This window comes from Trematosphaeria pertusa, assembly GCF_010094035.1.
Source record: "Trematosphaeria pertusa strain CBS 122368 unplaced genomic scaffold BU26scaffold_15, whole genome shotgun sequence".
Classification (NCBI taxonomy): Eukaryota; Fungi; Ascomycota; class Dothideomycetes; order Pleosporales; family Trematosphaeriaceae; genus Trematosphaeria; species Trematosphaeria pertusa.
The window spans coordinates 650710-678586 of NW_022987226.1; the positions used below are offsets into that span (position 1 = coordinate 650710).

The window sequence follows — 27877 nt, forward strand, 5'->3', positions numbered from 1 at the left end:
GGACCATATGCAAGTCACAGCCGTGCCTTGTCTGATGAAGTCCCTGCGTCTGTTGTTGAGTTGTTTTGGCACGCCGTCGCGTCGATGCAGCTGATTGGCTACAGGCCGAACACCCAAGTGCTCCACAAGGCAAACTTACAACCTCAACACCATACTTCCTCCGCACGAGGAAGGGCATCACCACTTGATAGGCTCATGCTCTCGCTTTGATCATCTGGATACAATGGAACCTGGAGAAGCTTTCGATCCCATCTGTCTTGCATAGCCGCTGATAGCGGTCGAGAAACTGTCCAGTTTGCCTCTAGACAGGGTCCGGAATGCTGTTTTCAGGCCAGGTCAGCATGTGTCGAATTCCATTGGCTGATAGACCGTACGGACGAGGCGAAGAAGGCTTCCCTTGTATGTGGATTGTTTAGCATCATGTGGACCGCCATCATGACGAACCGAAGTCGGAACGCTCATCGGAACTGGTCTGCATTTAAGCCTTCAGTCGTGTCCTTTGACTTGTTTTGCGCGTCTTCCCCTCTCTATTCTTTTCCTTATCGTTCTCTCTACCCTTTCAGTCGCAACTATGATGGGACTTTCAACATTTCTCCCCCGTGATCCCTTGAACCTGGTAGTGCTCGCGCTCTGCGTGGTGAGCATCTTCCTACTGGCTGTCTTCGCCATCGCTTTCAAGCCGAAAGGTAAAGAGCCCGCAAACACTTTTCAAGCGTACTTGAAATTCTTCTACGCGTGCTTTGTTAAGCCGCATACTGGTGACGGAAGTGGGGACCAGCAAGATGCTCTAGTACGCATGGGCTATACATCGAAACAGAGAAGCGAAGCTTACCGGGTGCAGGAAAGCTTTTACAAGGCTCAAGCGGACGTGTACGACGCCACACGCACGAGACTCCTCAAAGGACGAGAGGATATGCTGGGGCTCGTCGCAGCACAGTTGAAGCATCGCTGTGACGCCGGAATGATCTCTCAGCGACCTGTCTGGGTTGATGTGAGCATACGAGCGCTCCTACTTAAAGGCTTAGAACTGACCCTAACAGATCGGTGGTGGAACTGGCAACAAGTAAATACTTTGCTACCAACATGGAACCATATGCATACTGAAAGATTTCAGCGTTGAACAAATGGGCGCCTTCGTCTCGGTCCCAGACTTCTTCCGCGCAGTTTGTGGGTCCTCGGTTCCTCTTGACATAGCCTGGTCTAACCCCCCTCCAGATGTCGTAGACCTCTCACCAAGTCTTTGCGACATGGCCCGCAAGCGCTTCGCCCGCCTGGGCTGGACGAATGTCAAGGTCATCTGCCAGGATGCACGTGCCTTCCGCCTTCACGAACATGAGCCACAAGCCCTGCAGCGCAAAGAACTCATCTTACAAGAGCAAGCCGTGCTTGACCTTGATGAGAATGCCGACGCGGGTGGCGCTGAACTGGTGACTATGAGCTATGCGCTTTCTATGATTCCCGAATTCTACCCGGTTATTGACTCCATGTCCTCTCTGCTGAGCCCAAATGGCGTTGTTGGGGTGGTTGACTTCTACGTGCAGAGCAAAGTAGAATTCGGACGCCGGAACTATACCGGCGGTGTGGTTGGGAGGCACTGTATGTGGATCTCCAGGGTGTTCTGGCGGACTTGGTTCGAGATCGACCGCGTCAATCTTGAAGCAGCAAGACGAGTAAGCCCATAGTCTGCTACTATCATGGCATCTGGCTGATAGCTCAGGATTATCTCGAATATCGGTTCGGTACCGTTCTCAGCGTCAACGCCCGTAACCATTTCTTTGGCATTAGACTTCCTTACTATGTTTGGATAGGCTGCTCTAAAGACAATGGTGCCTCGACGGCGAAGCTTGCCGAGATTGATGCCGCTGCCACCGAATCACCGTATCTTTCTGCCTTAGATCTGCAGACAGGACCGACGCCTACGGATATTGAAGTTAGGTCAAAGGCCTACGAGTCTGCGATTGTGAACTTGCAGTCCAGTCTCCCTCTTCCCGCAACATGGTACATGTTTCCTCTCCCTGATCGCGTATATAGCATGCTGACAAGACCTAGGTACCAGAATCACCACTGGCGCATCCACTACGACGATACCCTGCCCAAGCATACCCGCTTCAATGACTCCTACATCTACGCTTTCACCTGGGAAGACGACCGCGCCGACGCCCGCCTCCTCAAAGTAACCCCCGACGACGTTGTCCTCGCCATCACCTCTGCGGGCGACAACATCCTCTCCTTCTGCCTCGATTCCCCGCGCCGCGTCCACGCCGTCGACCTCAACCCCAGCCAAAACCACCTCTTCGAGCTCAAAGTCGCCGCCTTCTCCACCCTCCCCTACTCCGACATCTGGAAACTCTTCGGCGAAGGCCGCCACCCTGAATTCCGCGATCTCTTGATAGGGAAACTTAGCCCGCACATGAGCAGCGCCGCCTTCCAATACTGGCTCCACAACGGCCCTTGTGTCTTCCAAGACCCCAAGAGCAAAGGCCTCTACTACTCGGGCGGCTCAGGCAACGCGCTCATGCTCGTGGGCTGGCTGTTCCGCGTCCTCGGCCTCTCCGAAGAAGTCAGAAAACTGTGTGCCGCGCAGACGCTCAACGAGCAGCGCGAGATCTGGCAGCGCAGTATCAAGACAGTACTCCACAGCAAGATCCTGACATGGACAGTTCTCAGTAACGAGAAGTGGCTCTGGAAAGCCCTCGGCGTGCCCCCTGCCCAACGCAACATGATCGAGTCTGACTTCAAAAAACAAGCAGACTTCGATCTCGCCAACCCCTCAGCGCCCCAGGTTCCATCTTCCGGAAACGCAGTCTACGAGTATGTGCTGAATACCTTCGAGCCCGTCGTCACCACCACCCTCCTCTCCACGTCAAATCACTACTATCTCCTCACCCTCCTGGGCCACTACACACCCAGCTCGCACCCAACCTACCTCTCCCCCAAGTCGCACCTCAAGCTCAGCAAGCCCTCCGCCTTCAACGGCCTGCGCATCCACACGGACGAAATTTCCGAAGTCATCGCGCGCATGCGCCCTGGTACGCTGACGATTGTGGTGGTGATGGATAGCATGGACTGGTTTCCGCCGAGTGGGAACCAGGCCCTGAAGCAGATCCGCGCGCTGAATAGGGCGTTGAAGGTCAGGGGACGCGTTATGCTGAGGAGTGCGGGCCTGGAGCCGTGGTATGTGGCCGTGTTTGGAGAGAATGGGTTTTCGTGTCGCAGGGTTGCTGTGAGGGTGCCCGGGGCGTGTATTGATCGGTAAGTGTGCACTCTGCTCTCTTTTCTGACTATGCCTTGGAGGAATAGTGTGCTACTAAAGAGCGCGCATGCTGACTGTGGTTAGGGTGAATATGTATGCTTCCACCTGGATCTGTATGAAGGAGAAGAGTATTGAGTCGGAGGATGTGAAGCTCAATCTTAGGAAGAGCTCGATGGGTGAGCTAAATATCTAGAGAGGTCAATTTTTCAAGAGGTTCGAGGTACGACATGTTGCGGATGATACTTTTTCCTTCCCCGATTTTCCACACGGGCTAAGCCCTTTTCGGCCGATACTTTCTTTCTGCATTCCTTTTCATATCACTAGATTCTGGAGGCGGCTTACTGTCTATACCATTATCACACTTTTCATGGGTCGATATTAGCGTCGACCAATAGGCGGCATAGCACGTTCATGAAGCCGGCGGAAGTAGTCTTGACATGAATGAATTGAACACTACCCCAGAACCTCCCCAGAGTTAAAATATGTAAGCGTTTTCACTTCTTGGTACGTGTACAATTCGGGTCATACACCCGTCCATGCATCCAGATCCAAGTTCGCCGCTTTCCGCTCTTCTGCGCCTCCCTAGGGCGATGATAATGTCGCTGTGACGAAGAACAACAAATCTATGAAGTACAAGTGCGTGCGCCAAGATGGTGCGAATCAAGTTGGGATCGTGCGAAGTCGTACGTTCGTCGGTGTGATAGGAGATGAGCTATCGGAGTTCGAACGAGGCTTATTTCGCGGAGTACCGCTGCTTGCCGACTGTGAAGGGAACGTAGCGGTACTTGATCATGTGCTGAATTTGTCGTCGCACTGTCTCGCGTTAGCCTTCTTGTTCCCATCCCTCCTTGTCTACTTCTGGAGTACTCACTCGTCAGCCCAAACAGAATCAACCAATACACCACCAACACCGGCCAGAACACCGGCAGATTGAACACCTCAAACCAGCTGCACACAAAGCCAATCGAGATCGCCTTGGTGGTCGAATACCAGAACTTGAATTCCGGCAGCCGGCGCACGAAAGGCCGGAACTCATCCTCCTCTTTTGTGGGCAGCCCGCCGGCTGTGCCGTCCTCCATGCCTTCATCCTGCTCGAGCGAGGGGTCGAATTTCGGCGATATGAAGGCGAGGAAGAGGTTCAGGAGGTAGATGCCGAGGGAGTATGCGACTACATCACACGTGTCAGTTTAAGAATCTCTTTGCTACCGGCTTGCGGTAGAGGTAGAGATGGCTCATGGCGGGATTTGGGAACAGAGAAGGAGGGGGAGCGTACCAATATACCAGCCCTGCGCAACGAATATCCGCAGGGCGAATAGGAGGAAGAGGACGCCAGTGCCTACCCATCGGTATACCGTGAAGGGTGTCGATTTGTCGAGATAGGCTTGGAATAACTGCTGCGCATCAGCTAGATTGCTCTTTTGTCCTAGAATGCGGTCGCATTCGCCATCTATCATCATAGGAGTGCAAACGCGCCGAAGAGGTCTCCACGCACCCGTCCATACTTTGTCGTCTGCGCCGTCACAGCCGCGAAAGGGGTATCCGGCTCCGGGGAGTCCATCGTTGCGCGCTGGGGGTTCCGAGGTTATCCGCGGTCTCCTATTTGTCCCTCTGTGGATTCTAGAGTGAATAGTTTGACGGTCGGAGGAGGAGAAAGTGTTGAGGCGGCGTGTCAAAAAGTGTCTGCGTGTCGCGAGGCTGCGGTTGCCCCGAAGATTGTCCAGCCCTCCAAGCATGGTTCGTGCCATCCCGGGAAGGGGCAATATGCGCTTTTCCTGTTCTGCTCTAGCGGATTATCGGCTGAAGGTTGGCGTCATTACCGAGGTCTGCCGATGCTATCCAGAGCACCACTTGAGCTTCAGCTTCATGAGGCTTCACATGCACTTCCCTTTCGACATATCTTGAGGTTGAAGGGACGACTCCCAATCCAGGAGGCTCAATTGATTGCAGTCAAGATGCAGGCGTTCAGACCATCGCTGAGAATATCCTCGCAGATCCGGCCGGCGGGCTTGCGGTTTGCGAGAGGGTACTCGTCAGGCAAGACATATGAGCATCTGTTGGTGTCTTCGCCAAAGCCCGGCGTTGGCTTCAGTAAGTGACTTTCCCATCTTTCATCTCTCTCAGAATATCTCCACCCCTTTGACAACATCTGTCTAGACCAATTGACGATTACAACCCCGCTAACACTATCACAGTCCAGCTCAACCGCCCCAAAGCCCTCAATGCCCTCAGCACGCCCCTCATCCTCGAACTCAACTCCGCCCTCCGCGACTTCCAATCCGACAAGTCCATTGGTGCCATCGTGCTAACCGGCTCCGAGCGCGCCTTCGCCGCCGGCGCGGATATCAAAGAGATGAAGGACCTCACATTCAGCGCCGCCTACGGCAACGACTTCATAGAAACATGGTCCGACCTCGTAACGTTCCTCAAGAAGCCGCTCATCACCGCTGTAAACGGGTATGCGCTGGGTGGAGGATGTGAGCTGGCGATGATGGGAGATATCATGTACGCCGGGCCGAAAGCAATGTTCGGGCAGCCAGAGATCAAGCTGGGCGTTATACCAGGAGCTGGGGGATCACAGCGTCTTACGAAGGCTATTGGGAAGTCGCGGGCTATGGAGTGCATTCTTACTGGCGACAACATCACAGCGAAGCAGGCTGGCGAATGGGGCCTCGTTGCTAAGGTGTTTGACTCGCCGGAAGAGTGCGTGAACGGTGCCCTTGCGACGGCGGAGAAAATTGCGGGGTACAGTCAAATTGCTGCCAAGGCATGCAAGGAGGCCGTGAATAAGAGCCAGGACTTGGGGATCCGGGAGGGCGTGGAGTATGAGAGGAGGGTGTTTCATGGATTGTTTGGGAGCAAGGACCAGAAGATTGGGATGACGGCTTTTGCGGAGAAGAAGAAGGCTGACTGGACGAATGAGTAGGCAGAAAGGCCGTCAAACAATAAGCACATCGGAAAAAGCGCGCAAGCATGACATTACAACTATCTACAAGAAAGGACATGAAAATTCATTGCAGCTTCCCGACAGCTCTCTTTGCCTATATCCCAGTCGACTAGAACCCTAAACCCGTACTCCTCTTTGGCGGACTCCTCAGCGCGAAGCTCGATTGAGCAGGTTTTGGTGACGGCACGGGGCTCTCCAGCTCTGCAGCCGTGCGCGCCGCCGCGGCATCGGCGGGGAGTTCCGAGTACCGTTGTGTGTTTGGAGGTGGTTGCAAACTTGGAGACCCAGGTGACATTTCCGCAGGAAGTTCTTGCGGCTGCAGCTCCGTCGCAACTGGATGATAGTGATGCGAGTATGCCGGGTGTGACGGCGAGTGCGCATACATGTTCGGATTAGGCGAGCTGTACTTGGGAGGTGCTGTAGCATTTGCGTAAGTCCTGCTCTTCTTGTTGCCCGGAATAAACTTACCCTCAGTAAGCGTCGAAGCCCTATAATCATTCTTCTCCACCTTCGGCGGCTGATCAAGCCCGCTGGACTTCCCCTCCTCGCTCTTCTTCTTCCTCCGACACAGGAAGAAAATCAACAGCGCAATGATAATCGCCACTCCCAGCCCTCCACCCACCGCACCCCCAATAATCGCCGTGGTATGGCTCGTTCCCTCGTTCCCTCCGGCATCCAATCCCCCTGTCGCCGTTGCACTGGGCGCCGACCCCGTCGAACTCGGCGCACTCGTCGCATACGCATTGAACTGCTCGGGCCGCTCCATAAACGCCGGCACTAGATCCCCACTCGGGCACTCAGTGTGATCGCACGGCATGCTCTTGCAGCATCCCCAGAACGTAGTCGCATTGTCGGGGCTCAAGCAGCTGTAGAAGGTGGACGAGGCGCCGCAGCTCGCGTCGGGGTATGTGCCGTAAGCGGAGGCGTTGAAGGCGACGGGCTGGATGTTGCCTTGGGAGCAGCCGTTTGTGCACGGGTCGGACGTGCAGCAGCCGACAAATTTGGAGCCCGATGCGCAGGCGTACCAGGTCCCGCCGGAGGGGCAGGTGGGTGAGAAGGTAGAGAGTTCGCGCGCGAGGAGATGAGCGAGAGACATCGTGACTGCGTTTGGGTTTGCTCCGGGTTGGATTTGGGTGGTGGGAAGCGAGTGTGAGGCTAGGATGAGATAGACATTAAAATTATGACTAGAGCGAGGGTGAAAGCAAGAAACGGGAAAAGAAGAGAGAGCAGAAAGCGGGAGTCCCGACAGTCATAAGCAAGAGGCACAGTCCCGCCTTCCGTCAACGCGTCTCCCAAGAAACGCACTGTCGAGGCTTTGCACCGCCGATTATCTCACTCGGGCGTAGCAGTAGTGCGTAGCAGCGTAGCACCGCGTCCGCATCCGCATCCTTCATGGGGCCAGCCTCGTGCTCTTGAGCAAACATTCGTGCCTAAGGCGAATCAGCGCCAGCCGTGTGTGCGCCATGAGGGACGTTGAGCGGTTTAAAATGAGGAGCTGAAATAGGTGTCTTCAAACAGTTTCCACATTTGGAGGATGTGGCGTTGGGGGTTGGGAGAAGAAATGCCGGTTCCTGTTGGTGTGTCGCTGGAAATGGTAGGGCGTAGGATTTAAAGCACGTGCTGGTGTGGTCTCGGGGCGTTGGGGCCGGGTTGCAGAGCCTCATTGTGTGCCTTGCCGTTGTGTGGTGTAAGAATAGGCGAGGTTGTGTGTGTATCCGGACTGGATCGGCGGATAGGACAACAACATATGCGAAGACTGATGGAGAGAACGAAAGCGAGGAGAAATAGACTTTGATCGACCTGTGAAAGATGCCTGCTAACTGAGAGGAAAGACGTTGAATAATACCAAGATACCTTAGGTACGCCCGGTGATCTAAATCAAGCAGTCATGCGGCGTATGCAGAAGCACAGCCCTGTTGAATCTCGGCGAATGCCATTCCCCATTCCGCACACACACCAACAGCGTTTAAAGGAGAAGATGAAATCGCCCATCCATATCTTTCGGCCAGCTAGGCGCTTTTCCACAGCCGGTTTCAAAGCGTTTCGACAAGCGCGTCGCGCGTTCGGACGCTGAATCATAGCGTGTCGATTATTGCGATGAAGGATGAATTTAGTGGAGAAGTGGTGGAATGTAGGGACGACGCCCTCTGCAAGCCTTGGAGGTTCGTGTAGGCGCGTGACATAACGGCCTCTGGAAGTTGACGTGCGCAAAATTCACTGCTCGCCTGGCCTGAAACGGAGCAAAGCGTGCCTCAAGCTTCGCACCCGCGCTTATCGCAGCACACGATCGCCGGAGATGACGCGGGGAACATCATCATGTATCTCGCATCTCTTCTCCCTCCTTATCCCCCTCCTCTTATGGATTCAATAACTCTTTCATGGGTGCAGGACGCCCTCCGTATTTCTCGCACCGCCATATCGTCTACTTCGTCGTTATGGCTCCCTAGCTCGGAGAGCGTAGCGGCGACTGGAGGAGGCGAACTTGTCAACCCGGACGATCCAGGGAAGGACCCGCGATTCCGGAAGCTTGTGGAAGCCATTTTGTTTGGGAGGAAGTTTGTGCCGACCTATAATCTAGTGCTGCTCGCGGTATTGTTAGTGTTTACTGCGTGGCACTGGGCTGAGAAGCTTGCTTTGAGGCAGAGGAAGAGGAGGATAGATGGAAGCGACGGCAAGGCGGATGACAGGGTCGATGAAGCCTGGTCAAGCTCGAGCAGTACCATCGAGGGAACTGCGACACCTCCAGACGCCTCGCAGAAAAAGACAGATGCAGCGGATGAGACAAGCCCTTTGCTCGCCGCGAAACCCACCAAACGGAAAGCCCTAGGAATCCGGAAACCTTACTACCTTCTAAAGTCATGGATGCAATACCAACCACGATCCATCCCAATAATCAACAGGGCACTTCCCACGAATGCTGTTTCGCTCTTCGTCATCGCGTACATCGCGCTCAACGTCTTCTACAATTTCTACGCCATGCCGCTCTCGCTGCAGTACGTCTTCGTCTTCGCCGACCGCTGTGGCCTCATCTTCTCCGCGAACCTGCCCATTCTTTATCTCCTGGCCGCGAAGAATCAGCCCATTAAGTTCCTCACTGGCTATTCGTACGAAAGCTTGAACATCTTTCACCGCAGGGTGGGGGAGCTGATGTGCTTCGAAGCACTCGTCCATTTCCTGGGCATGCTGTTCGTCTGGTACGGGTTGTTGAGGCGCCTTGGATTCACACTGGCGCAGTTTATCTTGAACCGGCTTGTCCTCCTGGGTCTTGGTGCTTTCATCTCCTATCAAGTGTTGTACTTCACCTCGCTGGGAAGCTTCCGGCAGAGGATGTACGAGGTCTTCCTTGCAACGCACATCTTGCTTCAAATCGCCGGCCTGGTGTTCCTTTGGTTGCACTACGAGACCTCAAGGCCATATGTTGGCGTCTCACTGGCTATTTTCCTCATCGATAGGCTAGTGTTCCGGTTGTGGTTGAACACGACTTCGCATCCCGCCACCCTGACCGTCCTGGAAGACGACGAGACGCTACTTCTGTCTGCAAACTGGAACGTCTCTGACCTAAAGTCAGTGTTTATACCTAAGAACATGAGAAATGGCTGGAAACCGAACGACCACATCTTCATCACCGTCCCCTCAATTTCCCACAAATATATGGTCCAAGCTCATCCCTTCACCATCTTTTCTGCTGCTCCTACCTTGACTCAAGACGAGGAAGGCCGCCATGCATGGTTCTCGCTCCTTATCCGCGCACAAGCCGACTCTGGCTTCACGCGCACCCTCCTCGAACACTCCCGGTCCCATCCACAGACCCGCATCCGCCTCGATGGACCCTACGGTACCTCTCACGCGCTTGATGTCATCTCATCCTCAGATACCGCAATCTTGGTAGCGGGCGGCTCCGGTATAGCCGTCGCATACCCACTCCTCTATGCTCTCTTGCAGCCTACATCCACCGACCCCGAAAATCAATCTTCGCCGAAGAACAAGAGGAAAGTGAAGCTGCTTTGGATAGTGCACTCGCCATCGCACCGCGATTGGGTCCCTCATGAGAAGATGAAGGAGCTCGAAGAGTGGGGCTTGGAGCTGTATATCCCAGCGCCGACCTCTGTCGTCGGACGGCCTGACGTGCGGCCTATACTGCGTGAGTGGGTTGAAGGCGAGAGGACGGGCATTGTGGTTAGTGGCCCGGACGGCCTAGTAAGAGACGTGAGAAATACGTGCGCGGGGTTGATTGGGGAGGGTGTCGGTGTGAAGGTGCAAGTTGAGAAGTTTGGATGGTGACACTGGAGATGGGATTTGGAGCGTTAGAGCGGCGTTGCATATTTTATTTTGGGGGAAGGAGGTACGGCGTTACGGGTACACGACACTTGCGATCTTGCATCGGAGGTATCGTGGTTGACAGCTGCACGATAGAGTAAGGGGTCGTAGCGTTGCACTGCATTGTGTCGCTGCTTGTGCCGCATTGAACGGATGTCACCGCATATTTGGACCTTAGAATCTATGGATCTTTAGGTACAGGCTGCATGCCCCTTTTATATATATGAACATGGCTGTTTCCTCCATTATGACAGGCAGGGGGGAGAGAGCTGAGCACTGAGCTTACTTTTCCAAGTTGTCGGCCGCGGCGCAATGTGACCCTTGACACCCAGTCGCAGCCGGCCGATCGTATCGAGAGGTATAATGCATTCTAGGAGACCGTATCGTATGCTCGCTACCTTCACATAGGACGTGGAAAAGCCACTCGAGCTCGACTGACATTGATATTCATACTAGGGCAACTTCCGTAGAAAGCCAAAGGAGCCATTTCTATATTTTAAAACAGTATTTACAATTGTCACCTAAGAGAGATACATAGGAAAGATACAGCGTTCTTTTGACCTCCAACTAGAACTCCACGTTAGAAGAAAAGACTTTAAGGAGTGTCTTGAAGGACCCAGGGACGGCAGCGGATACGTTAAGCGATCGGTCGGTGCTGAGATAGTGCTGGTTAAACGTTATGCTGAGCTAGCTGAAGTTGGCCTAGAGCTTTGGGTTAGCAAGTTGTTCAGAAGGCAGTGCTTCATGGTGAGCAACTTACGTGGGAGGCAGACGTTCCAGTGGGCGCATCGGTGTGCATGTCTGCGGGGGAGTTGTGGCTCTGAGATTCGACGTCGGGTGCTTCGGCAGCGAGGGTAGAGTTGCTTGACTCTGGTGGTTGCATATGCCCATATGCTGGTGCAATCGGCAAGGCTGACGTCGAGCCGGTGCCTTGGGTACCCACGGACATCTGCGTAATCGTATGACTATCTGATTGGTGGTGCGGGATATATGAAGGCTCCGACGTATTGGCGACGATCAGCATGGCAGTGTCGTTCTGCAGTTCGACGGCCGACTGCTCCGTTGTCATCGTAGGACCTAATTCGGTTCGCTCGCCGGAGCCATAACCTGAGGCTACTGCAAGGGTGTTAACGCTAAGTTGACTAGGTAGATGGACTAGGATAAACATACATTCTTGCGGCTGGACGGTCGACTGCTCCGTTGTTATCGTAGGACCTAATTCGGCTCGCTCGCCGGAGCCATAACCTGAGGCTACTGCAAGGGTGTTAACGCTAAGTTGACTAGGTAGATGGACTAGGATAAACATACATTCTTGCAGCTGGACGGCATCGTCTTGAGCACCTTCGGAAGCCTGGAGCGAACTAGTCCCATCTTCCGCCTTCTTCTTGACCAATGGAGTCCGAACGCCGACAACAAGACACGCGACAACGACAATGAAGATGACGACTCGAAATCCGATGTCTGGAAGGGATGCTTTGTTTGCAGTCGGAATATAGGGGACCGGCGGTGGAACAGGGATGTCTGTGATGTTTGTCGGACGGTACTCGGGAAAATGGCCATCTGTGATTGGTCGGGCGTGGGCTGCTGGTGGCCCATAACTCCTCGGCCGCCGGTACGACGACCGGTACCCACCATTCCCGCCATAGCTAGCATCCCCACGTCTGCCAAACCTCGCCATCCCGGCACCTACTGCTCCGCAACACAAAACACAACGCAACAGAAGTAGTCTAGAAGAACAAGCAGGAGGGCACCGCCTCTTTTATAACGCGCCCGCGCCGTCAGCACTGCGCGTGTCCACCCGACACTGCCGTGCCCTATCCCTCCGGTCCATGTAAATCCCACTGCCACCTGACACTGCCGTGCCCTATCCCTCCGGTCCATGTAAACCCCACTGCGCGTGTCCACCTGACACTGCCGTGCCCTATCCCTCCGGTCCATGTAAATCCCCAATCACAGCGGCTAAGAAAGTGGAACCAAACTAACTCAGACGCTCTGGGAGGATTAGCTCAGCCGTGGCGGTGCAGCTGGCCCATGCGCCCACCCACCCAAGGGACCAAAAATAAGTGTTTCAATCGAAGAAAAAGAAGATAAGGTCTAATTCTGCTTGCCATCCATATGAGCGCGAGCCAGCACATTTGAAGCTCCGAGAGAGCGGTGGAATTGACTCTACATCGTGTTGACTCTTTGACTCAAAAACGATACGTAGGGCTGTGCGGCACCGCCATATCCGAGTCTCGGCTAGGACAGATCCAGAAAACATCGACCTACTAAAATTCAAGGACATCTTCGCAAGGACATCTTCGTTTTTTTCTTGATTCTTCTTCGTCGGATGAATATGCGCTTCAGAAAAAAAACACATAAAAATTCTTTCGATGCCAAAAAATCCAGAAGTTTGCACAGTGAACCTAGCTAGTATGGCAGGAAACAGATCGCACATGTCGCTCGTTTCTTAGCGCTTGAACAACACAGGAACAAGCATAGGAGGACCATCGCCGTGAATTTCCGTTTCGAAATGGGGAAGGCAGAAATAACGATACTATCTCTTTACGTCGCCACGCAAATTAGTACGGTTCGTGGGTCTCAATTTATTTCATTTTTTGCTGCCTCGAATAGCACTGTCTTCATGCTCATAAGCATTACCCATTCACATCCATGGCGAATCCATGGTGTCACTCGCAGCCTTGCCACGTCCCAAAACATCTCATCCCTTTCTCTCCCCAAATACCGTGCAGCAGATCTACTGCTGGTTTCCCGGCTCATTCTTCTTCATGCCAACCGCCTCGCCACCCTTCTTCGTCGTATCGCTGACAGTGTTGCCAGCCGCTATCCGCACATCAGCAACCACATCTTCACCTCCCCAAGCACCCTCAGCCGGATAGAACTCACCCTTCGTGGTATCGCCCAACCCGCCAGTAACCCCCGTCAAGGTATCCCCAACGCCCTTGCCCAGGCCAGAGACCGCGTTGCCGGTGGTGTTGGTCACGCCCGAGACGCCCTTTCCCACGGTGTCGGTTGCGGAGCCGAGGGTGTTTCCTGAGGAGAACTGTTAGAGGAGGGCGATCTTACAGGTTCTCTAGGAGCAAAGGACATGTAGGGAAGAAGTTTGGCCATCAGGGAGGGAAAGCAAATGAGTGCAGTTGGATGAGCTTGGAGGGGGAGGTGAGGGCACGTACCTAGACCGCCCGCTGCGGTGCCGAAGAAGCCTAAATGAGGTCAGCTCTTTCGCTATCCTAACACATGTTCGTTCGAGAAGCGAAGAAGGAAAGGCGACAAGAGAGCAATGAGCAACTGTTCGGAGTTGGCAAACTTACCCTTCTGCTCGTTCTGATTCTGGTCGGACATGATGCTTATTCCCTTTCGTAGACTTTTCTTAGAATCTTCAACAATGACAAGTTCAGGTATGTGTATGCAGTGCCGTGTAATAGTCAACCAGTACGTCCCTGAATCGCGGAGCAGCAATGGCATTTATATACACCCTCGACCCAATGCGTCAAAACCAGCCTAACCCTATGACGTAGCACAACGCACCCCCTCACCAACCACACGGACACAGCCACCACGAATCGCCGCTCTAGGACTAATGCGCACCTTACCAGCCATAACATCATCTGCAGGGAAGATGGGCCTTGCAATCGGCGAATTAATTGACGCCCATCGAATCAACGGCCTGCGAAAGGGAGCGTGGAAGCATCCGATCGGGTGCAGCACCGAGAACCCTGTGGAGATCGCGACATTGAAGGAGCAATGGAAGTCCTATGGCCAAGGACACAGTAGAACGTTCTTTTGAACCAGAACCTTGAATCGGACCCTGAGGCGTTGGTCTTCATTCGCTGGATTGGGGGGCCGGATTGCCTCCTTCGATTTAGGAACGTATATCCATACCGCCTACATACGATTACCCTAACGGCCTCCCGGACGGACAGCGTCAGCTAACTTTCTCGTTATAGGCTCGCGCATATACACAGTCGACCAAGGCTAAGGTTGCGAATGCATTGCAGATGAGTGAGGGAAGAGATCACACATCACAGACCAGGAAGCCGTCTTTGGAGTTACCACCGTATTCTAGATTAAAACAAACTATGCACACAAAGAGTCTACACTGCAAGTTGCCATATACGCACATTGCCATGTCACTGAGCCGCCTCCACCGAACTATCACAACCATGCCGAAGCAAGCTCCTCATCACCCAGTCCAGCCACCCGCCGGCAATTTTGCCCCATCACTGCATCAAAGAGAAACGAGAAGCAGATAGATGAAAAGTGGTAATTGAAAAGGAAGGAGAGAAAGGTCTAGGATCCCATCCTCTCCACGTGGAAAGCCCCCTAGGTAAGTAAATCCGCCAGCTCTTAATTCTCGCTTGCCATAGAAACACAGGGTACAGAAAGGAAGGAAGCAAGAAAGGGTAATAAAGCAGTGCCCGAAGAGCCGCCGAGACGCTCGGCAGAAACGCTAGCGGGGGCATGAGGCGAAGCCGCGTGGTAAGAGTGTAGGAAAGAAGGCTTCTCCCACGCAGAGGCGGCGATAGCCCGTAGAATACCCCATGGAAATTGGACCGATCCGGAACGCCAGTGATGGAAATTCCCCCGAAGAAGCGGATGTGTGAGTCGCAGTGCTGAAAAAGGTAGGCCGGAAACAATGTAAGCTTGTCCCCATGTCCCATTCTTTTGATAGCCCGCCGACCCACAACAAACTTTTGTATCGGTCTTGGAATGCCGAAATTAAGGAACCCCGCGAAATGCAATACAATGCGCGCAGAAAATGCCCCGTCTATGCAACACATATTAGATTACCGCGTGCCATGTCGTCTATGGGTATGATCGCGCACGCTCGAAAGACCATTATGAAGGTATGAGGGACGGTAATCACTCGGAAGCCTTGGTGGCTTTACCCTCGGTGGCCGGCGACTTCGATCGAGCGGGGATCGATTTCGACTGTGGAGGGGAAGAGGCTGTTGAAGGGGGTGAGCCGACCTCACCAGCACCTTCATTGTCGAGGTTCATGAGCGCACTGGTGACTGTCAGCTTCATGTACAGACAGGGACTTGAAGCAGATTGACTTACCTGAAAGAATTCGCGTGGGACGTGGATTCCTTATCCTTCTGGACGGGTGGAGTACCTGTCCGAGAGGAGGCACCAGAGTCATCACCTCGGCCCATCAGATTGCTACCGGGGCCAAGGCCTCGACGACCGCTGCCGCTACGGCTCCCAAGCATGCTTGGTCCGAGACCTGGGTTGTTTGCCGCACGCCCAGAGGCGCCCTTGGACAGCTTGCGAAGGTCGTCCATTTGCACACGGCCTGTGGGATAGTCTTGCGGAGGCATGAAGCCACCTCCAGAGAACGAGCGAGCATCGCCGCGACCCATCGGCATACGAGGCCCGCGTTGGGACCGCGTCCGCTCCATCTCAGCGGCCTGCTGAGCAGCAACAGCCTCCTGGTGGATCTCTGCCAAGGTCTTGGGGCCCTTGTTGTCCTCTTTGCTCTTCCAGCCAGCCCTCCTCAAGTCACAAAGATCCTGAGCCAAATGTTAGTCTTATCTTTGGGAAGAGGGGATATGCTTGCTTACCAAGAGCATGAACTTAAGACGCGAAGGCAGACCGTCCATGTTCATAATCTTCTCGATCCGCTCGAAATAGACATTGAGCATCTATCACTGGTCAGTATGATTTATCGGAGAGAAGGGCACCTCGACGTACCTTAGGACCAGTGTCTGTATCGTGCATGGTCGCACCCACGGTTCTAAGCAGCTTGGCGAGTGATTCAATGGCAGATTCGTCAGGCAGGCCCTCGAAATCGAGAAGCTTCAGCACGCACTCGTGCATGATCCTAAGAGTAAGCATGCCGAGCTTGTACAGCTCGCCGATAAACTGGATCAAGCCGAGACCACGGCGCTTTGCGGCTGCAGCGATGTAGTACTCGTCGGAGAGCAGGGCTGCTTCTTTCCCTTCCTGACCCTCGGGCTTGTCGGGTAGGTTGACCTCCCAGCCTTTCTCAAACTCTTCTTGGCATCGATTCAAGAGATACTTCCGGAAGAGAGCACCGCCAACGACTGGATTGCCATGCTTGTCGCGGACGTTCTCATCCTTGATGTCCGGGCTCATTGTCGCCAACATACGATGGCAGAACTTGGCGTACATTGAGGACCAGTGCTGCTCGTCGCAAGCCTTCTCGAAAGTGAGTTGAATGACCTGTCGGAGCGTGCGACCATCCGATTCATCCTTGGACTGGGCAGCAATCTCGAGAATCTGGTCGGAAATCTTGTCGAACTTCTCGGGTGTCATCTTGTTCAATGCGGCCTTCACCTTACGCTGTACCATATCTGGAGCCATGTGGCCTGCAAGTTGTACAGGCGCGGCGTGGCTTCGGCTAGGAGGTTGCCAGCCAGAAGTCGATCGCTCAAGACCCTTGACCTCCTGTCCAGCAGTCAATGGCATAGCTGCCTCTTCCTTCCTGTTAGGACCCTTCGGACCCCTTCTGCTATTGCCTTTACCCCCGGAGCTGCCCACACGAGGAGAACCAGGACCGGCGTGAGACATGTTCTGGAACGACGGGTTGCGCTGCATTTGGATGGGGAAGGCACCTGACCGGGGAGGCGCAACGAATTGCGCTAGAGGATTAGTCATCGGTCCTCGGTGTGATGATGCTTCTCTGAAACGCTGCTCGGATGTCGTACCTGGAGGTAGAGTCCTGCTAGGGATGCCTTGGAATGAACCCATCGGACCTACAGATCCCATTCCCGGGCGAGAACTCTGACGGGGGCCCATCATTGACGGGGCACGAGCGGATTGCGGCCGGGCAGAATCCGTCGAATCACCGACGGTCTCCTTCAACTTCATATCCCAGTCAACGGACGGCTTCTCCTTGAAGACATCCTGGAACTGCAGTAGGAAGTCCTTGTCGTATTGTCGACCTTTGCCCTTGCTGCTGAGGTTGAGCGCGGGGTTTGGAGACTGGATGCCGTTAGGGTAGATCGCCATTTCTTTCTTCACCTCAAGAAATCGGGCGCTCTTCAAACTCTGCATCGCTGCTGTGGGCTGAGCGGGCTCTATGGGAGTTCCGGCTCCGGGTATCTTGAGCGCCGCCGGGGCGGGCTTCTTAGCAGTCTTGGGCTGAGCGGGTGGAGTAACAGCTGGCTCAACCGGAGGAGTAGAAGCGCCACCGGTTTCTTGGTGCATCATGGCGGCAGGACCGAACTGGGTGTTCTTCTTCAACGAGGCAAACAGAGACTCGCGCTCGGCCTTCTGCTCTGGTGTCTCTCGTGCACGAGCTTCTTCTGCAGCTTCGGCCTCGCGCTCCTGTTGACGAAGCTTCTCTTCCTCCTGTGCGATGCGCTCGGCTTCGTGCGCCTTCCTCTCCTCGGCCTCACGCTTCTTCTTCTCCTCGTAGACTTTCATTCGCTCTTCCTCTTCCTTCTCGGCGGCCTCCATCTCGGCAATCATGCGCTCCATCTCTTCCTCTTCGAGCCGCTTCTTTTCTGCTGCCTCAGCCTCAGCCTTTGCCGCAGCCTCAGCAGCTTCCTTCTCTTTGGCAGCCTTCTCAGCCTCTTCTTTCTCCTTAGCCGCCTTCGCGTCTGCTTCTTCCTTCTCCTTCTGAGCCTTCGCTTCAGCTTCAGCCTTAGCCTGGGCCTCTGCTTCGGCCGCAGCCTTCTTCTCCGCTTCCTCTTTTTGTTTCTCCGCCTCGAGATTCTTTTTGAATTGCGCAACAAAGTCGGCCTGTTTCTCTCTGTCCGTCTTAGCAGCGATGCTCTCGGTTCTGCTATGCGTCGATTCGGACCTCGGGGGAGGGGTTGGAGAAGCGACGACCACAGGGGACTTCGGCGGCTGAGTGACTACAGCAGGAGGAGCGGGCGAGGAAGCCTTCTTGTTGAAGTCAATGATCTCTCCATCGGCAGTCTTAATCACGATCGCCTTGCTAGACTTCTTGGGAGGGATAGCGAAAGTCGAGGCATTCGGCGCCGGCGAACCAGAAGTCGCGCTGGGCGTGTGCGTGTGTGATACGTGAGCGTTAACGTTGGTCATCGCCGGAGTCTGCGGTTGCGGAACGGCGGATGGCGGCCGCTCGGACATGTTCGACGGAGTGCGAGTCATGCCTTGGGCTTGCGGTGGCTGCCCATAAGGCACCTGATATGGCTGCTGCGGGAAGGCATGTCCTCGGCCAGGGCTGGCTGGCACGCCTGGGTACGCATGGATGCTCTGCTGGAGGCCACCATAACTCTGGCCATAGTACCCGTTATAGGGGTCGAGACCGGGCTGAGGCATGCCATACATGTTCTGATGTTGCAATTCCGTTAGATACTGCTCGTTGCCATAACTCGCGCTGAAAGGGTCGAAAGATTCAAAGAGAGCGATCGGCGAGCCGCGAGGCAACCGAAACTGGGGCTGCATCGAGGACGCCGAGAGAAGAGGAGACTGAGACAGCTGATTCCGAGCACCATCCACAGGCTGATACGGCTTGCTGATGGAGTCGAGCGCTGAAGGAGGAACAGAGATACTGGAAGGTATACGAACTTGCTGAGAATATTGTGGGGGATAGAAAGGCATCCCCTGGTGCGCCTGCTGATGCAGCTGAGCTGGGGTGAGTGCGGGAGACCTATTTGCCCTGTACGGAGAATTCATCCCCATCTGAGGCTGGAATGCAGGAGGCATACCGGGTCCTCGCGGCGCTTGGTTTGGGATCGGGCGGTAGGGCTGCGGTGAGGGATGACCCATTTGTGGATTATAGCCAGGATTGAAGCCGCCACGACCCCGACCGCCGTTGGGAAATCCTCGGTTGCTCATGTCGGACTGAGAGTGCGCGGACTGGGAGCTCTCACGGCGCATGTGAACGGGAGGTACGTTTGGTTGTGGTGGCAGGGAGATGGGGCGGCTCTGTGGTTGTGTGAGAGAAATATTCTTCAAACAGCGTGAGGGAGCGTTATAACTTACGTTGGGCTCGCCGCTGTCACTGCCGCCACCGAACTGGATCCCGCCGAGGCCAGGACGTGTTGGGAGAGTCTCAGGCTTGCCACCAGACACGGGGGCAGGAATTGGCGATGGTGAATGCGCAGGGCTGGCGATCCGTGGGTTCATCTGCGGATTGAGTCCTCCTTGCATGTTTGGCGCTGGGTGTGAAGGCGCGGGCGAGCCAGCCATACTGCCGAATGTTAGGCCGCTGGGCGCTCGGGAGGTCACCGGGGTGCCGTTGGGCATGTACCCGCTTGCGCCGGCTGCGCTAATAGTGACCGACGACTTGCGGCTGTGGTCGCCCTGTGAAGGGGCGCCGTTGACACCGCTGCTGTTCACGATGGTCGGAGCCATGGCGGGGACGGCGGGTTTGATGGGGTTGCTGCCATTCACGGGCGAAATTGAGCTCTTGCCATGCTGTGTGTGCGGTCCTCCCACTGCCACGACGGGCGGCGCACCACTGCTCGCAATCGGCGGCGAAGAAGACGTCTTCTTGGTTGCGTTAGCGTACGAGCTGCGGGCAGTGGGTTGTTGAGCCGATCCAGCGGCCACGTTGGCGGACGACGGTCCCGGGGAGGGCGAGTTCGCAGCGGCGGCGGTCTGGGCGGCGGCAATCGGCGGGTTCAGCGCGTTCGAGATGGATGCACTCATTAGAAACCTGGGGCGTGGGCCGTGGGTGAGGTTGTGCGGGCGTGTGGGCGTGTGGTGCGAGGTGCAGGCGGTGGCTTGCGCGGTCGCGGCGAGGGCGTGCGACGGTCGCTGAATCTCAGATCCGCGAGAGTCGGGCGGGCGGGTATTAGGAGTCTGCAGGGAGCGCGCGACTCGGTTGCAGAAAGGAGTGTACAACGAAAGGAAGGGGGAGGACGAAAAGTCTGCTCCTTGAAAAAGGGCGACTGGGCTGCGGCTGTCCGAAGCGCCTTCACTGCGACAGTGAGCGGGTCCTCGACAGGTGCCTCTGGGGACGGATTTCGACAGAGGACTGTGCGAAATCGGCAAGCGCCTCGTGTGAATGCTCACTGAGGCCGCTGCGGGGATGGGTGTAGGTGTGTCTTCGTGATGAAGAAGGTTGGGGTGAAGGAGAAATGAGGCGAGGAAATTTCTAAGGCCCCGTCTCGGCTAGCGAGCATGGATGACGCCCCAACCACGGGCGACTGCCTGAGCGCGCCCGACCCAACACGCCCTCAGCTGCTGATGCTGCCATTCACGCCCGGGCTGGTTTGCCTGCGCTGCTTGCTATTGTGTTGGGAAGCGGTCGCATTGTGTCTATTCGCTGTCCGCTGCAGACGGCCTCGCGAGGCTGCCGGCTGCCTGGAGGGAGGGCGGAGTGAGTGCGTCACCAGTCACTGCCCGCTCCGCACCACTCGCATGCACTCTCACCACTGCCGCCCGTCGTCTGGACGTGAATGTGCGCGCAAGAAAACTGGGCGGGTGGCGCCACGGCCAGGAATTCGTATCTCTGGGTCTCCTATGCCGCTCGGGAGTCGCTCCCGTGGCAGGCCATGCGAGCAAACACGGTCATGGTCTGCATCTGCCCTGTGCCAGCACTCGCAGCAACGATTCGAGTCGTTGTACCAGGTCAGCGGGAGGCCATATCTCAAACATTTATAGCTGCCTCGTCGCCGCTGCTGTCGCATTCTGTTTTGAGTGTCGCATCGTCTCGGGACGACACCACCCAGGGGCGCGCGAAAAAGCAGACAAAGCCCCTTTGGTCCTGCCGGCGCTGCCATCTGGACTTGTACTCCTCCTCTGCAATCGCAACTCGCTCTCTGCATTCCTCCTACAAGCCCTCAGACCAGCGAACCGTTGACGTCTCGCGCGCATGCGAGGACATGCATAATGACGAGGCTATTTTAAATGACATTCATTCGAACCTCATGTCCGCTTAACTCCGAGCCCCCACGGCCAATCAGACGCCCAAGCGCACGGGATAGGGAGCAGGTCGCCCCTATTTTCAGCAATCGATAAGGCGGACTGCCGTTGCCACAGCAGACCTCTGCCTTACCGGTTCGCTAATTGCTTCTAGAAGGCGTGGAAGACGTGGCGCGAGACATCACTTCGGAAGTGCGCAAAGTAAACGACAAAATTACCCATTGTCCTGTGTAACAGCTCAAAGAAACACACCCTGCGGTGGGCTCCGGCACGCGCTGTGATGCCTATCGCCCTGGCTGGCATCATCAGGACGGGCGGGCTTGTAATCCCCCCGCTCTCATGCGTCCCAACTCCCCAGACCACGCCAGCTCTTCGTCCACGCCGACCAAGCCGAAAATGACTCATTCCCAGGCGGTGTAGCACAGCGCGCAGGCCGTTCAACAGCAGCACCGCGACGGCCCTCAGCCGAAGCCGCAGCCCGCTGTGCGGCAACTGTCGTGCCATTGGTGCTGCGCCGGGGATGAAGCCGGCACACACAGCCCTTCCAACCCGGGAGTCGAAACACCCAACATGCCACGAAACAAGGCTGCTGCTGTGGGACGCAGCGAACGGTCAGGTACCTAGGTACGGAAGCGGATGCGAGCGTGCTAGATGCCCGTGCAGGACGGTGACTCCATGGCACAGCGTCGACTTATACCTTTGGTCCCGAAATTCGAGGGCTTTGCTTGGAGGACGGCGACCGGTATTTCTATTTGCGCGTCGGCTGTGACTGTGAGTGACTGTGAGCTCGTGACTGCAGGAGGCCACCGCATGTGCTGGCATTGCTCGCCGCTTTTCCGCGACTCCACGGCGTGCGGGACGTCCCCTCGCTTCTCTTTTCCTACGCCATGTTCATGCGGCGCATGAAGGAGCAGGGACGGAGAAATTCTGTTGAGCTGCCGGCCAGTTCGTTCCGCTCACCACAGCGCCCAACGTACCCCACGATACCCTAGATACTCGAGAACAGGGTGATCGAAATCACGTTCACCGTCACCTTGTCGGCCTCGTCCTTGGATGCACACCATCACCAACTGCCTTACCCAAGCGCTCCTCGACCAAAGTAGCGTCAAGCCGCCCAAAGAAGCAAAACACGTCGGTGATCTCCAACCGCATTGGAGCATTGCTCGGGAATCAACGACCTGCAGGCTGCACGACTTGCAGAGGGCCATCGGGCACTAAAGGCGCCTCGCGCAGCCTCTTGATCCTCGGTCAGCCCACAATACGGCCCGCTCGAGAAAGGAAAAGGCAGGTAAGAGTCAAATCCAACGTCGCCTGAAGCAAGTCGACAGTTTTGCTTCTGTGGTTGGGGCTGCAGCGGGTCAAAAAGGAACCTCTTGGGCAGGAGGGGGAACCTTGGAAGATACCTTCATACCTTCGCTTTTGCTGCGCCTGTACCGTTCCTCGCCTCTCCTTGCACTTCTCCTGCATTGCGCTGTCATCGTTTGGGCAAGTCCCGTCTCACATGTGAGTTGCCTGGCTCCACGTGATCTCGTATTTATCCTTCCAATCAGACCGCCTTGAGCATTCACTCCGTTCCCAAATAGGAAAGCGCCGTCTCGGAGCGGCCAAACCGCGACGCACCAATCGCACCGCCGGAAGCATCTCACACGCTGAGGCTGTACGTCTTACAAGGCGCGGTCTTGGAATGCCGATGTCTCTTGTTGCATCCACCATGACTGCGGTCCCTGAACTAAGAACGGGAAGGAGCAATAGCTAATGTCCGCTGATGCGGAGGATGCTCGGTGCGAAGCCATCCGCGTCGCTCAAGGGCCCTGGGGGAGCTAATGTTACCGTGCTACACGCCATAGGAACGACGTTCCGAGCAGCCTCCAAACGATGCTTGCACCTGTACCGTACCTGCACCACACGGACATTTCGCGAGCGCCTTAGCCTAACTTCCGGTCAGCACCAAGAATGCGAACCCTTCGTATCTTCGTATGTGGCGCGCAAAAGCAGCGGCTGCACTCCACATCATGAGAGCACTGACACGACTCGGCCTCGCGAAGGCGGAGCCGACGCTGCAAAGAGCTCGCAAATCCGAACCTGACGTTGAGCTCAGCAACGGATGGTCAGCGCCTCGCTTTCGCTGACACCCCCTCTTGGCGGCTGGCCACTTCCCCCCTCCCCTGCCTTCCTTACATAATATCCCCAGCCCATAGTCGTTCGAGTAAACAACTAGAACAACGCATCGAAGAGCGCACACCGCCACGTCGCAAACCTTATCGACAACCTTGGAAAACCCCCATCATGATCATCGCATCACGCGCACAGCGGGCCTGCCTGCCAGCAACCCCCGCCATAGCGGCAGCGCACCCCTCGAGCTTCTCGAACTTCTGGAAGCCGCCTGGAAGAAAAGCTACGCAAAAGCCAGCAATCACCCAATTCGCCGCGCGCTCTTAGCACGCACCGCCCAGCCCGTAATTAAGCCTAAGATCTGCAGCAAGGCCTTGGAGAAATCACCCGCGGCTCCATGTCCCTGCCTCTATACGGCGAGCCGGCGCTCGCGCCTCAATTTCCACACTCAATCTATCAGATCATCAATCCGGCCCTTGCCCGCCCCAGTCCGCAGCCCCAGGCCCACACGCAAGCAAGCAGAACGGCGCCGTTTAATCTATGCACCTCAATAACTCTAATCAACCTAAAATCCACCGCTCAACCACAGAAGGGCCTCTCGACGCTCTCATCATCCCGGCGTCATGTGCATACAGCCACAGTCGTCCCTCATCGCATCCCGCACCCCAGCGCAGCTCCAAGTCGAGCGTCCTGCATGCTCGCTCAATCCTACGTTCCCCGCAAAATCGGAATATTGCCCAGCCCACGCTACGGTACATGGATTCATACTATAGACCCCTCCCATCGTACGCAAGGGGAGCGTGCTTGCGCACGACTCGCCAATTTAGCCATGGAAGCTTTCTGTGGGCATTCGCTGCACGGAACGCGGTTCCTGAGCGTCGAGAAGCCGAAGCCTAAGGAGGGGGAAAGAGGCGTCCGGGGTAAGTGTGGAGATAGATTGCTGCGAAAAGTGATCATGCGGAGAGAAAGATAGATTGGCTTTGCCCACCCGGCACGGCGATCTTCGCCTGCACTCTGCAACCAGCACCGTTAGCCGCGCTGCTGTATGGAATGTTCTGAGCATGACGCCCTGCCGGGACTATCGTAGTCGCAGCGGCTTGCCGCTCAGGAACAGCCTGAAGCTCACTGGGCGACTGTTTCCGCGGGGCCATGGAAACTGCATTCTGCGGTCGGTCGGTCGGTCGACTCGTTCTTGAGGCCTGCGCTGCTGCGTGCGAAGCGCGAGCCGAGCATGTCCCATCGTTTGCCTCGGAAGCTTGCGCTTGCTTGTCGAACGACCACTGTGCTAGCGAGCGCGCGCGCGACCCTGATCTGCTCCTCCATTTACTGCATTGCGGCTCTTGCCATCATTGCCTCTTTTCCTCCGATGTCGCGCCCTGCGCAGAGTGCGGTCGTGCTATGGTCGCTTGGGTATTAAGGGTACGTACCGGGCCTGGTTCCTATTTCCCGCTGGCAAAAAAGAGTGGTAGCATTCTATTGCCAAGGTACCTACGCGCCATGCAACATACGTCCGATTTAGCAAAGATCGCAGGGAACGAGTTTGCAGAGAAGAGCAAAGAGTGCATCTCAACGGCGTGATGTCAACGGGCGTGATCTCGATGATTGGGTATCATTACTTCGTATTTGGTAGGTTTCGCAGTCGAAAAACCAGAATTTTTCTACACGCGAAGCGAGTTTTTGCAGGTATGATGGTGTGACGGCGTCTGTTGGTATCCAAAGCGGGGGTTATCGTTGAAGTGAAGAGTAAAAAAAAGGGCAGGAAACAAATCGGGTTCGGGAGAAGAGAAATCCGTAGATAGTCCACCACTCAAAAAGCAGGAGAGCAGAAAAGAAGCCATAATAGCGTGTGATGGGCCAAGAACAAAAGTAGATACAAGAAGGGTATACCAGCGCCATTAGCTTTCTGATTCCAAAAATAAACAAAACTTGTGTGTTTGACCGGTTCCCCCAACAAGTTTGCATTGCGAAAGGGCGGGAAGGTGAAACTCCGAAACCCGGCAGATCAGAAATAGAAAAAGGAACATCAGTAGAAGAACCCACCCGGGGCTTCGAAACGCTTGACGCCGAATAGAGTTTCGAAAGGTATGAAACAGCCACCAGGGGTGTGTGTGTGCCATCGAAAGCAAGACTGGGCTGCCAGTCAAGCCCGAGCAAGAGCCGTCAGGTCATACAGTTGGGTGGGGGGCATTCGCGATTCCCAACATCCGGTCTCCATATAGCGCAAAGTTCCGTAGTCTCATAATCATCTTGAATTTTTCCCAAATCCAGCAACAAGCCCGCCCCGGAGTCCACGCCCTCGTGGTGGTCCGACAAGTTTAACGCCGCTCGCCAAAATCCGAAACGCTCAATACGACTGTGATATCTGGTCGTTCTGGTCGTCGTTATCGTGATTGGAGTTCTCCATCACTTCTCCCAGAATAGAGCCGGACGAGTACTGATCCGACTGGCCATTGTCGTTTCGCAAGTACGAGTTCGGGAAGGTCGTGATGTGGTGGGGCGCACTCATTTGAGGCATGGAGTAGCTTTGGGGCGTTATAAGTGGGGAGCTTGTGTAGGTCGGGAAGGTGGCCGTTTGGGGTGTGGTCGCGCTGCGACTAGGTGTGTAGTGAGTGCTCAGTTCAATGCGTCGTGGGACGCTGCTCGAGAAGGAGCGCATCCTTGAAGCGCTGGCGGCTTGAAAGCCGGGTACTGGAGAGTCTATGTCCGTTAGGAAATGCATCCTCGACGATGTCGGAGATCTTACAGGAATAGCCAATGCCGTATGGCATGTGGTTGCCAGAATCGTTAGAACCGTTGAAGCTGTTGTCGTGACCATTTGTATAAGCGCTCATGCTGGCTCTGAGAGGTGACGATAAGGATTCCGCACGAGACCTTGCAATGCGGTCGGCATGTAGAGACAGACGAGGGATGTTATGGTGCGCAGCATAGGCCGGGGAAGCGCTGACTGATGAGGAGAAAGGGTTCGATGTCCTCGGGCTGGTATCAAGAGGCGCAGAAGGAAAGCCGAAAGGAGAGCCTTCGTGGTTTGATACTGGAGAAAGGGTATCAGTTGCCGACTGGGGTGGTGTGAAGGTGAAGCCACCAAAGGCAGGGCTGATTCCGGTGGGGGAGATGTGGGAGTCAACCGGCCCTCGCCGCAGGGTGTCGATGCTCAGAGGACGCATCATGTTTCCTTCAGGGAAACTGGGCTGGTACGATCCAGGAGAAGCCAGAGGAGTCCCCAGTCCGTGGGTGCTGCCGAAAGGCGAGTGGAGTGCTTGTGCCATGTCGAAGTCATCCGGCAGAGCCCTCGACCGCATCATGCGTTCGCGGTCGTCGCTAGTTAGTCGCTTGAGCTTTGCTCGCCTACAGTGGGATCAGCAAGACCTCGTTGATGAATACGATGGGCGCCTACCTGTTCTGGAACCAGACTTGCACTTGTCTCGGGCTGAGGCCGGGAATCTCGCGGGCTAACCGTTCTCGATGAGCAGCATCAGGATGAGCTTGCCGGGCAAATTCGCTCATGAGGAACCGGGTTTGGTTGTGCGTGAGTCTGAACCTCTTCATCTTACGCTTCTGTGCACGCAGTTCTGCAGCTGTCATGGGGGCTTTCTCTTCTTCCTTGACCCCATCCTCGCCGCTCTTCTCATCCATGTCCTCAGTGATGATCTCATCGCCCTGGGGCTCGTTCTTCTCCCCGTTGACCGCGTCATGAGGCGACGGAGGCGTCAATCTTGACACAGGGCTTGCCGGCGCTGAACCTCCAAAGGTCACGGTTGGCATCTCACTCGAGTCGACCTCGTCGATGTTGCTCATGCTGATGCGTTCCCGTGATGGAGAGTCTGCGCCATTGCTGTGGTGGTGTTTGCTGTCCAGAGTATAGGGGAAGCTCTTGTGTGTCCGAAGCAAGGGCCGCTTCAGATCGAAGTTGTGGGCAGAGACTTCTGCTTGGAGCAATGCCATGTCGCCGTCAGAGTGCGCGGAGGTAGTGTCCAGAGACTTGAGATCCGATGATTGCCACTCGTTATCTGCGGGAGTCGTGCTGTACGCAGACATGCGCGGCGAGCTAGGCGGAGAGAGCGGAATGAAGAGGTTTCCGTCCACCATTGGCACCTTCAAGGACGGGTTCTGGGAAGTTGAGATAGTGTTGGTTTGTGGCTGAACCAGCTCCTAATAAGCTTCACAGTCAGCACTGGCTGCCCTGGGGGAAGGATGGGGCGGCCTACCTCGATGCACTGCCCTTAGAGATCCTGCGATCCTATCGGACAATCGGCTCAGGCTTGCAACGAGCGAACGAACTTCGGATGCGAAACCTCTTCAAAGATCGATGCGAACGCCCCACGAACTCGCTGCAGAGGGAAAGGATCCGATAAAGCTGACGGGAAACAGTTTCGATCGGACTCCAAAACCCAGTGCGGGGTTGGATGCGGGTGATCGGCGGAGAAAGTGAAGGTCTTCGCGAT

At 55.6% G+C, this 27877-nt stretch overlaps 11 protein-coding genes across 11 annotated transcripts; 5 read left to right on the plus strand and 6 right to left on the minus strand.

Moving 5' to 3' along the window:
• Window positions 1–375: 375 nt before the first annotated feature.
• Window positions 376–3665, plus strand: BU26DRAFT_96395 (S-adenosyl-L-methionine-dependent methyltransferase). Its single transcript, XM_033836553.1, has 6 exons — window positions 376–790; window positions 842–991; window positions 1041–1063; window positions 1115–1167; window positions 1216–1670; window positions 1718–3665. The coding sequence occupies exons 1-6, from the start codon at window positions 572–574 to the stop codon at window positions 3254–3256; spliced, it is 2439 nt and encodes an 812-aa protein (XP_033679246.1). The 5' UTR covers window positions 376–571; the 3' UTR covers window positions 3257–3665.
• Window positions 3666–3808: 143 nt separating this feature from the next.
• BU26DRAFT_491656 (rer1 protein-like protein) lies at window positions 3809–4843 on the minus strand. Its single transcript, XM_033826089.1, has 4 exons — window positions 4746–4843; window positions 4527–4644; window positions 4125–4421; window positions 3809–4066 (listed from the first exon to the last, which is right to left on the minus strand). The coding sequence occupies exons 1-4, from the start codon at window positions 4809–4811 to the stop codon at window positions 3987–3989; spliced, it is 561 nt and encodes a 186-aa protein (XP_033679247.1). The 5' UTR covers window positions 4812–4843; the 3' UTR covers window positions 3809–3986.
• Window positions 4844–5205: 362 nt separating this feature from the next.
• Window positions 5206–6176, plus strand: BU26DRAFT_435762 (ClpP/crotonase; the record flags this gene model as incomplete). Its single annotated transcript, XM_033824145.1, has 2 exons — window positions 5206–5341; window positions 5446–6176. The coding sequence occupies 2 exons, from the start codon at window positions 5206–5208 to the stop codon at window positions 6174–6176; spliced, it is 867 nt and encodes a 288-aa protein (XP_033679248.1).
• Window positions 6177–6241: 65 nt separating this feature from the next.
• On the minus strand, window positions 6242–7460 carry BU26DRAFT_96452 (uncharacterized protein). The gene is made up of 2 exons (XM_033836554.1): window positions 6666–7460; window positions 6242–6614 (listed from the first exon to the last, which is right to left on the minus strand). Exons 1-2 carry the CDS (start codon window positions 7291–7293, stop codon window positions 6307–6309), a joined length of 936 nt encoding a protein of 311 aa, XP_033679249.1. The 5' UTR covers window positions 7294–7460; the 3' UTR covers window positions 6242–6306.
• Window positions 7461–8226: 766 nt separating this feature from the next.
• Window positions 8227–10757, plus strand: BU26DRAFT_522924 (ferric reductase transmembrane component). The gene has a single exon (XM_033829910.1). It carries the CDS (start codon window positions 8514–8516, stop codon window positions 10476–10478), a length of 1965 nt encoding a protein of 654 aa, XP_033679250.1. The 5' UTR covers window positions 8227–8513; the 3' UTR covers window positions 10479–10757.
• A 444-nt stretch (window positions 10758–11201) lies between these two features.
• BU26DRAFT_509178 (uncharacterized protein) lies at window positions 11202–12192 on the minus strand (the record flags this gene model as incomplete). Its single annotated transcript, XM_033827132.1, has 4 exons — window positions 11202–11216; window positions 11275–11630; window positions 11685–11765; window positions 11823–12192. The coding sequence occupies 4 exons, from the start codon at window positions 12190–12192 to the stop codon at window positions 11202–11204; spliced, it is 822 nt and encodes a 273-aa protein (XP_033679251.1).
• Window positions 12193–13050: 858 nt separating this feature from the next.
• On the minus strand, window positions 13051–13860 carry BU26DRAFT_608702 (uncharacterized protein). The gene is made up of 4 exons (XM_033835865.1): window positions 13826–13860; window positions 13688–13717; window positions 13401–13547; window positions 13051–13337 (listed from the first exon to the last, which is right to left on the minus strand). The coding sequence occupies exons 1-4, from the start codon at window positions 13854–13856 to the stop codon at window positions 13252–13254; spliced, it is 294 nt and encodes a 97-aa protein (XP_033679252.1). The 5' UTR covers window positions 13857–13860; the 3' UTR covers window positions 13051–13251.
• A 1517-nt stretch (window positions 13861–15377) lies between these two features.
• On the minus strand, window positions 15378–20105 carry BU26DRAFT_569248 (uncharacterized protein; the record flags this gene model as incomplete). Its single annotated transcript, XM_033833864.1, has 5 exons — window positions 15378–15522; window positions 15576–16027; window positions 16079–16159; window positions 16209–19379; window positions 19437–20105. 5 exons carry the CDS (start codon window positions 20103–20105, stop codon window positions 15378–15380), a joined length of 4518 nt encoding a protein of 1505 aa, XP_033679253.1.
• A 3362-nt stretch (window positions 20106–23467) lies between these two features.
• BU26DRAFT_96681 (uncharacterized protein) lies at window positions 23468–24496 on the plus strand. Its single transcript, XM_033836558.1, has one exon. The coding sequence runs from the start codon at window positions 23833–23835 to the stop codon at window positions 24406–24408; it is 576 nt and encodes a 191-aa protein (XP_033679254.1). The 5' UTR covers window positions 23468–23832; the 3' UTR covers window positions 24409–24496.
• BU26DRAFT_96622 (uncharacterized protein) lies at window positions 24497–25087 on the plus strand. The gene has a single exon (XM_033836555.1). The coding sequence runs from the start codon at window positions 24585–24587 to the stop codon at window positions 25011–25013; it is 429 nt and encodes a 142-aa protein (XP_033679255.1). The 5' UTR covers window positions 24497–24584; the 3' UTR covers window positions 25014–25087.
• A 501-nt stretch (window positions 25088–25588) lies between these two features.
• Window positions 25589–27707, minus strand: BU26DRAFT_96638 (homeobox-domain-containing protein). Its single transcript, XM_033836557.1, has 4 exons — window positions 27641–27707; window positions 26830–27584; window positions 26179–26780; window positions 25589–26132 (listed from the first exon to the last, which is right to left on the minus strand). Exons 2-4 carry the CDS (start codon window positions 27519–27521, stop codon window positions 25780–25782), a joined length of 1647 nt encoding a protein of 548 aa, XP_033679256.1. The 5' UTR covers window positions 27522–27584; window positions 27641–27707; the 3' UTR covers window positions 25589–25779.
• Between the last annotated feature and the right edge of the window lie 170 nt (window positions 27708–27877).

Coding starts and splice junctions, on each gene's coding strand:
- BU26DRAFT_96395 (XM_033836553.1), top strand. CDS start 572: ATGATGGGACTTTCAACATTTCTCCCCCGTGATCCCTTGAACCTGGTA. Junction 992..1,040: donor AGCGACCTGTCTGGGTTGAT/GTGAGCATACGA, acceptor TGACCCTAACAG/ATCGGTGGTGGAACTGGCAA. Junction 1,064..1,114: donor GGTGGTGGAACTGGCAACAA/GTAAATACTTTG, acceptor GAAAGATTTCAG/CGTTGAACAAATGGGCGCCT.
- BU26DRAFT_491656 (XM_033826089.1), bottom strand. CDS start 4,811: ATGGACTCCCCGGAGCCGGATACCCCTTTCGCGGCTGTGACGGCGCAG. Junction 4,645..4,745: donor AGACGACAAAGTATGGACGG/GTGCGTGGAGAC, acceptor GATGCGCAGCAG/TTATTCCAAGCCTATCTCGA. Junction 4,067..4,124: donor GATTCTGTTTGGGCTGACGA/GTGAGTACTCCA, acceptor AACGCGAGACAG/TGCGACGACAAATTCAGCAC.
- BU26DRAFT_96452 (XM_033836554.1), bottom strand. CDS start 7,293: ATGTCTCTCGCTCATCTCCTCGCGCGCGAACTCTCTACCTTCTCACCC. Junction 6,615..6,665: donor GGCTTCGACGCTTACTGAGG/GTAAGTTTATTC, acceptor CAAATGCTACAG/CACCTCCCAAGTACAGCTCG.
- BU26DRAFT_522924 (XM_033829910.1), top strand. CDS start 8,514: ATGTATCTCGCATCTCTTCTCCCTCCTTATCCCCCTCCTCTTATGGAT.
- BU26DRAFT_608702 (XM_033835865.1), bottom strand. CDS start 13,856: ATGTCCGACCAGAATCAGAACGAGCAGAAGG. Junction 13,718..13,825: donor GAATCAGAACGAGCAGAAGG/GTAAGTTTGCCA, acceptor GACCTCATTTAG/GCTTCTTCGGCACCGCAGCG. Junction 13,338..13,400: donor GTTGGGCGATACCACGAAGG/GTGAGTTCTATC, acceptor ATGTGCGGATAG/CGGCTGGCAACACTGTCAGC.
- BU26DRAFT_96681 (XM_033836558.1), top strand. CDS start 23,833: ATGTCCCTGCCTCTATACGGCGAGCCGGCGCTCGCGCCTCAATTTCCA.
- BU26DRAFT_96622 (XM_033836555.1), top strand. CDS start 24,585: ATGGAAACTGCATTCTGCGGTCGGTCGGTCGGTCGACTCGTTCTTGAG.
- BU26DRAFT_96638 (XM_033836557.1), bottom strand. CDS start 27,521: ATGGTGGACGGAAACCTCTTCATTCCGCTCTCTCCGCCTAGCTCGCCG. Junction 26,781..26,829: donor CAAGTCTGGTTCCAGAACAG/GTAGGCGCCCAT, acceptor ATCCCACTGTAG/GCGAGCAAAGCTCAAGCGAC. Junction 26,133..26,178: donor ATACGGCATTGGCTATTCCT/GTAAGATCTCCG, acceptor TAACGGACATAG/ACTCTCCAGTACCCGGCTTT.